Source organism: Medicago truncatula, chromosome 8 (assembly GCF_003473485.1).
Source record: "Medicago truncatula cultivar Jemalong A17 chromosome 8, MtrunA17r5.0-ANR, whole genome shotgun sequence".
Taxonomy (NCBI): Eukaryota; Viridiplantae; Streptophyta; class Magnoliopsida; order Fabales; family Fabaceae; genus Medicago; species Medicago truncatula.
Genome location: NC_053049.1, coordinates 14,411,553 through 14,419,727, shown reverse-complemented (window position 1 = coordinate 14,419,727; position 8,175 = coordinate 14,411,553). Strand labels below are relative to the sequence as shown.

Sequence of the window (8,175 nt, the reverse complement as noted above, 5' to 3'; positions counted from 1 at the left end):
TTGTATGTTAGTGGATTGTCAAGATTGTCAAACCCAACATTAAGAATGTAATGCTGTAACAACGAAATTGATTCGCTAATATGGACCGTCGCCACCACACCTTCACTCGCCCAATTAACATCTTTTTCAGCAGTATGATATTTAATAGGATGATGTTTAACACACTCCGAAACTCGATCACCTTGCAAGTTCAATACGTTATGTGAAGACGCATTGCGTGTACCACCCACACTCCGACTACGAGCCATATAGGAACAACCCCCTTCTCCCTCACCTTTCCCAACTTCGTCCCTCTCCCTCATCCTTCCCCTCCTCCACGTTACCCCTCACCCCCATCAGTACCCCCGGAACACACCACATTGCCTATCACAATTTCCCCCATCACGGCTAGACACCCTCCAGACCTTTCCCATTCTCCACAATCACCCTCCCCTCTTTTTTAGCTCCCCCAGCTTCTTTAACGATCCCACCCCTCACAATTTTTTCTCCCTCGACACCCAACCCCGCCACTACCTTCCCTTCTCCCTCCGAATTCTTCACAAAACGATCAAACTGAGCCATGTTTGCAAACACTGATAAATACCAAACGAGACATTGTTCAAAGCATTGGTCAGTTTATCCACATTTTTTACATTACTACATCGCACAAAACCATAAACGTTTCCTTGTGCATTATAACTATTTGCAACAAACAAATCCTCCAAAATCCCACACACCTCAAAAACTTGTCTCAAATATGAATACAAGATGAATTCCGGAACTTTGGTGAAATAAAAGGAAACAAACCGTTTCAAAGTCGAACATGTCTTGTCCCCGTCGTCAAGATGACCAGGATTCTAATTCTCATCCCGTTGCAACATTGGAAATTCCCTGTCGTAAAATTCTACATTAGGTTCCAAAACCTGATTCTGAACACGAGTAACCTGCTGATTCTGCACTACAGTATCACGATCTCCTGAGTTTCCTAATGTGTGCTGCTGACCTTCCACGAAGAAGACCTAAGGTTACCTCTCTCTCTCTCTCCCTCTCTCTCTCCCTCCCTCCCTCCTTTGTATAATTATAGATTTTTCAGATTCATTAGATTTAATTTATAATAAGTTAAATATATATCAAAGTATTTTTTTATATGTAAAATCGGATAGATATTTATATTAGGAGTAGCTGTCAAAACACCTCAGTAGTACCTAAACAAAATTAGTTGACATGATGGACAAGAGTTTACTTTTCACATATAAGAATAATAATAATTATTATTTGCAATTATTATAGAGGTGTCAGAACATCTCAACAATTCCTTCCTTAAAAAATAAAATAAAATAACATCTCAACAATTCCTAAACAATTGGCTGGATAAGAGTTTACTTATAAATAATTAATAATTAAATTAAAACATAACACGATGATGGGATTAATAAATACTCCTAAATTATAAAGACTTGTAGAGACTTCAGAAATGGATACTCCAAGTCTCTAACAAGTGCCTAAATTAATGCTTAGAAAAAAGTAATCAAATACACTACTGATTATCCTTAAAAAAAAAAAAAAAAAAATACACTACTGATCAATTTGCACCAAAATCATTCTATATTTATTTTTTTTTGGACAAATTCTATATTTAATTTTTAAACACGTTACTGATCAATTTGCCGTTATTTATTGTTAAACTAAGTACTACCTTGTCTTTGATTTCCAATATAAATACAGTGATATAACGGTCCTAAGAACGTACAATTGCTCCATATATACAAGCTTTTTATTTTTAATTTGATCTTCTGGTGTCCAGTATGTGAGTTATTATTCTTCTCTATATACATTCTTTTGGTAAACAAAATAAAAATTTCAATTTTTTCTGTGTATGATATTTTTTTTTTTTTTTTGCTAATCCTCATAGGTTTCTAAGAATATGGCTCCAATAATTCGAAGTTCAGCTAACATAATATTTTTTATTTTTGTTTCAAACGGAACATATAGTTATTGTTAAGTAAATTTACGAAGTGGTAATTACACTAACGTGCTTCATATTTTTTTTTTTATAAAGGTTGTGCTTTAGAAGTTCAGGAAGAAAGAATCAAGAGTGTTAGATTAATCGGCAGTGCATCAGACAAGGTAATTCATATGATTTTTTTTATTCGAAAAGTAGGTAAATCTCACACACAATAAATATTGGGAAGTTTGAAAATGCGGATTCAAATCTAAATTCTGACATATCAAATGTCTATGCAATCTTTATCTTTATTTTCTTTGAGGTGATCTACAATCTTTATCTTTTGTGTGTTTATCATGTGAGCCATATATTAGACGTAACTCATAATTTTAAACTTGTTGAATGATTTAGACGGAAACCATTTTAATGAAAGAGAGCCAAAAACCAATTTAAATTTTAATAGACAGAGTACATAAACATACATATATACATGTGATCAACTCGAAATTAACGGTTTGTAGATATTTATCTCACTTATTAAACTCAAGTTACGTTTTTGTAACCTTAGTTCAGTTGATATAGACAGTGCATAATATATATAAAGTTTGGGGTTCAAACCTCGCCAAAAAAAAAAAAAAGTTATCCAACCATACATACACCTATATTTATGTGTAAGAAAATTTCTATGTATTGGATTAGGATTTTAAGAGATTATTTTGAAAAACAAAATCCTGCAGATTTTAAAAGACTTTGTGTGATTCTATTGATTTTATGGGATTTTAAAAGACTTCTAAAATGACCTTTTACAATCAGGATTTTGAACACAAGATTTCAATGGATTTATAAGACAGATTTGTTAAGATTTCAATGGATTTATAAGATTTGAGAGATTTTGAATTTTTTTCATTCACTCTTGTCATTTTAAAGATCTTAAGACAAATTTTAATGGATTTATAAGACAGATTTTAAACACAATAGACTTTATGAAATTTTAATATTTGAGAGGATCACATGGATTCTTAAGAAAAATTCAAAATGACAAGACTGAATGAAAAAAATTACGAACTTAAAATATGAAATTTACTAATAATAATTATAATATTTACAAGTTACTCAAAACAAAAATAAAAAAATAAATTAATATTACTAATAATAATAACAAAAGGTTGCAAAGTAACGTAAGATATACAAACAACAAAACAAACTACTAAAAAACAAATAACGAAAAACTCTGTAATATTTACTGTAATGTAAACGTGTATAAGAAAAGGGCTTATGAACAAGCACGGTGAACAGAGAATAACAGTAGAATAGTAGCGCTGAAGGCTTATGAATAATACCAAGAAAAAGTATGAGTGTGGTATGAGACAAGAACAAAACAAAAATTATGGGAGTCTCTAAAAGTCTCTATTTGTGAGATTGTTGAATAAGCATGTTATGTGTATTTTTAGCTAAAAAGTCTCACAAAATCCACTCTATAAAAGAATCCATTAAAATTTGTATACTTTTGAATACCAACAGACATTTTATAAGTCGGCCAAAGTCTCATTTGAATACCACCGAATTTCGTTGCACTGAATAAAAAGTCTTGATTGTCTTGATTGAATACCACAAGATTTATTTATATTCTATAAAAATCTTGATTGAATACCACAAGACTTTTTTACTTTAAAAAAGTCTTTTAAAATTCCATAAAATCCCAATACAATACACCCCTTAGATTAGATATATTTGAAATCATCATTTAATTTTACTTACTTATTGGAAAGATAGACACAAAGTATCTTCGTCTATCCTCTTTTTTATTACGATATCTTTTAAATATTTTTTATTTTGTTTTTTCTTAATGTTTACTCTCTCCGTTCCTTTTTAAGTGTCATTTTTTGAAAAAAATTTTGTTTCTGTTTAACTGTCACTTTCAAAGGTCAATGCAACATTAAAAGTTGTTTTATCAATATTGCCCTTAGTTATTTATTACAGAGAGAGAAATAAATAAAATGTAATATTAAATGACTAAAGCTATTATAGTAAAAGTATAAATTATTGTATCAAAAGTAGTAATATTTATTGATTGTCTTGGTTTGTGTAAAATGTTAAAAAGTGACAATTAAAAAGGAACGGAGGTAGTATTTTATATATATTAAACTGTTTTATTATAGCACTAATAATCAAAATAAATTTTGTGTTACAGGAAGATTTCGAGAGATATAAAGTTGTAACTTACATACTACTTAATTAACCATTGGATCATGACTCATACGCTTATGGATAAAAGGATTTCCCAACTAAAAGAGGCACAACTGAAGTTTGAGCAAAATAGTAAAATTTCAATTCCTAAGATTCAAAGGGTTCCTAAGTTTTTGCGACAAAATGAAAGATTTTATAAGTATTGCTCACCAAAGATTATATCATTTGGTCCGATCCATCACAATAATAAATGTCTTAAAGAAGGAGAGCAGTACAAACTTCTATGGACCTCTACATTTCTTGAGGAATATGGCAAAGAAATCAATCAAGATGGTAACCAAGCATGCAAACTTTTGCTTAACAAGATTGAAGATAATATTGAAGAATTGAAGAACATGTTCACTGAAGATGCAATTGAAGGATTCAATGACAATGATCTTGCTTGGATATTGTTCGTGGATGGATGTTCCTTGCTACATTTCATGGGAAATGTCGATGACCAATATCCCGAAGGGCTAAATCTTAAGTTTGACCAATTGATGTATATATGGAGAGATGTTTCGTTGTTAGAGAACCAACTTCCATACCAAATGCTTGAGATTATATGCAATGAAAGAGGCATTGATTTGAACTTTTTAGTTAACAATTATCAGGGTATGGGTGCATGCAAACGTTATGGAATGACAATGATTCCATTGAAAAATCCTAAACCATTTCATATACTAGATTCTTCGCGCTTGATGTACTTGACGTCCGATTTGGGAATCGACGTTGAAGAACAAGGTCAGATGGAAACACAATCAGAAGGAAATGAACCCAATCAAACCGGGGAAAATACAACCTTAAACCAAGAAGATGATGACGATGAAGAAGTTCTTAGTTGTAATTGGAATACTTATAAAAGCATAAGGGATCTAAAAATAATAGGAATTCGAGTGAAACCAAATAAGACAGATGCATGGACATGGAGTAACGTTTCTTTCAAGTCTAAGTGGTTGAGTGGAGAACTAAGACTTCCTATTTTTTTGTTCAATGATGTCACACCTTATTTTTTTCGAAACTTAATAGCATATGAGATGTGTCCAGATGTTCGCTACAACTACGAATGTTGCTCGTTCTTTACCTTCATGGATTCATTGGTTGACAACGCCGAGGATGTGAAGGAGCTTAGATTAGCTGGTGTATTTCAAAACTTGCTTGGAAGTGACGAAGAATTGGCAAAACTCTTCAATGATTTGGGTGACGATTTGCCAACAAAAATGTATTGCAACAATTCCTACACAGATGCGGTGGCTTATAGCAGGAGATATCTTCTCATCAAGGTTCAAATTGAAAAACATTATACAAACAAATGGAAGACATGGTTGGCTCAAGCTTACAATACCCATTTCAATACACCGTGGGCTATGATTGCCTTCTTAGCTGCAATGCTAGCATTGGTTCTTACTTTTATCCAAACTTGGTGTGCTATCTATCCCAAGTAGAACATCAAAAATTTTAATGAAATAAATAAGTATGTGTGATTAAAATGTCTAGCACCAAGATCCAAGTTTCTTAATTTCATTCAATTAGAGGGCAAAAAAAACTACTTCAGGTTGGGTAGTGCAATGATGTAAGGGTACTTTTGCTGGTCATTTCTTGGAAAATATAGGCGTTTCTACAACCTTGCATGCTGAGTTAATTGCTGCAAAACATGCTATTGAGATTGCTCATGGTAGGGGTTGGATAAATATTTGGATTGAAAGCGACTCTCTCAAGATTTTAGCAACTCCCTTCTATGGTCCCTTGGCACCTTTAAAACAAATGGCGAATTGTTTGAAGCTTGTCCGAGATTTTAGTTTTAGATTTAATTTCTCACATATTGAAGGTAATATTTGTGCTGATAAGTTAGCGAACGTTGGGTTTCAAATTGATGGGTTTACTTGGTGTGATGTCATGCCAAATTGTATATTTTTTGTAACATATTTAGTCTTTCAAAATTCTGTTTCTATTAGTAGATTTATTCTTCTGTTATTTTATTGATATGTAATCTTTTTTCTTTCACCATGATTCTATCTCATTTGATTTGTTGCGTCTTGGTGGGGATCTCCTTGGAGGGGATCGTCTTGGATGAGATCGTCTGGGTGACCTCCTTCTGGTCGACTTCCTGGTATGGCTTGGAGACGCTTATTGAATGCCGAGGGAATCTGAAACGTAAGTGGCGAGGGCTCCTTTCTCTTATGCTAGGTGTTGGGGAAGGAGTCCGTTTAGTTCGGACTAGCGGACGTGCTCGCTCTAGATCCATCAGGCGTCGATTCTGTTCCTCGATTAACGACGTTTGTCGTTGGACTGTGCGGAGCAGATTACTGACGAGGGCACTAGTGGGTGTGACATCTTTTGGAGTCTCTGTAGGTCGTGGAGGACCTTGCAGAGGCCTTTCTTGAAGAGGAATTATTTGTACGGGTTCCTCTCTAGGTGTACCCACAGGAGAAGGTGAAGATGTCATCCCATCGCGTTGAGGGATATGAACTTCACTTCGTATCTGTGAGCTAGCACTGTTGGTAGCCATGGTAAATTTCTGGAAAGTTTTGGTTTTTAGTAAGGTAAAAACTGGAGAGCTTGTATTTGTCACAGACGGCGCCGCTGATCGTACCTGATCAGAAGGTGACTGCCGGTGCTTTAAATGCGATGGTTTGAGTGCTGGTAGAATGCATCTGTAACACCCCGTTCCCAATAATCAATTAATTAATAAATAAACATGGATCAGAGTATTAACCCAACGGGCATGTCACACTACTAATTCAAAATTTTGTAAATAGAATATAAAATATATTTAATACACATCCTTCAAAGATCATCATTTAACTTGCAGCGGAATATTTTCAACTTTAATTAACAACAACATCCAATATAAGTAATCTCCAATAAATATTCATGGCATAAAAGCCTCAACAAGGAAATCCAAACATCAATATTCAAAATTTGATACATAGAAAAGAAGTTAAGCAATAAAATCTCATCCCACGTATCAGAGCACTAGACACTTTGAGCCACCACCTACTACTCAGGATCACCTGCAAGTTACCCATAGGAAGGGCAACATTTTCAAGCAGAAGGGGTGAGATTCACAAACAATAATAATAATATATAATAACATCAATTGAATCTAACACCCTACAATATCAATGATTATTCATTAAGCATAAGTATTTCATAATCAACAACATCATCCAGATATAACAATTCAACCAACAACAACAACTCATGTAATGACATGACAACCCTCTAAGACTCCTCGACAAATGCAACTATGCATGTGGTACCATATTCAGGGCCGGAGCCCTCACCGCTATCGAATGGTTAAAGCATTCTTATCAGGACATAAGTCCTCACCGCTAAACACCGCTTTGAACAACTAGTGTTCCACTGCTTTGAACGACAAGGCGTTCCAGAGCCGAAGCTCTCCCACTTTTATGCTTATGCAACTAACCCACTTGTGTATATTTACATACAACTCAACTAATGCATATGTATATATATGACATACAACTTCATCACAACCAATCCAACATCAGAAAAATGTATAATTATTGTCAATCATACTAATACATCAAGTCATTCAACGTAACATCTTTTCACTTGGTTTCATTCATACCCACTTCAATCCACAAATTCATTAAACTATACCAACTCGATTAACAATGTGTTTAGTAGGATTCAGGGTACATATAATGGTCTTACAAGTTGAAAGGAACATTTAGAAATACTCAAAAGGATCCCCTAGTGCATGAGGCAAAGTTCAAAAGTGGCTGATTAAGGTCATCTTCGCTTAAGCGACGGCTAGCTCGCTTAAGCGACCGGCTCACAGAAAGTCTGGGTTCCGCTCGCTGACGGTTCGCTTGAGCGAACTTATGGCAGAATCAAAATGGTTTTTCACTCACGGGTTCGCTTATGGTTCGCTTGAGCGAACTCTTGGCAGAATCAAAATAAAATTTCGCTTACAAGCTCGCTCACTGTTCGCTTAAGCGAACGGGCAAAATCGTATTCTGGGCAGCTTGCTTGAATGCTCGCTTAAGCGACGGGTC

The 8,175-nt window shown here is 34.3% G+C and overlaps 1 protein-coding gene across 1 annotated transcript; it reads left to right on the top strand.

Annotated features, from left to right (window-relative positions):
- The first annotated feature begins 1,700 nt into the window (after positions 1-1,700).
- Positions 1,701-6,107, top strand: LOC25501073 (UPF0481 protein At3g47200). The gene is made up of 3 exons (XM_013589624.3): positions 1,701-1,786; positions 2,039-2,106; positions 4,116-6,107. Exon 3 carries the CDS (start codon positions 4,174-4,176, stop codon positions 5,593-5,595), a length of 1,422 nt encoding a protein of 473 aa, XP_013445078.1. The 5' UTR covers positions 1,701-1,786; positions 2,039-2,106; positions 4,116-4,173; the 3' UTR covers positions 5,596-6,107.
- The last annotated feature ends 2,068 nt before the right edge of the window (positions 6,108-8,175 follow it).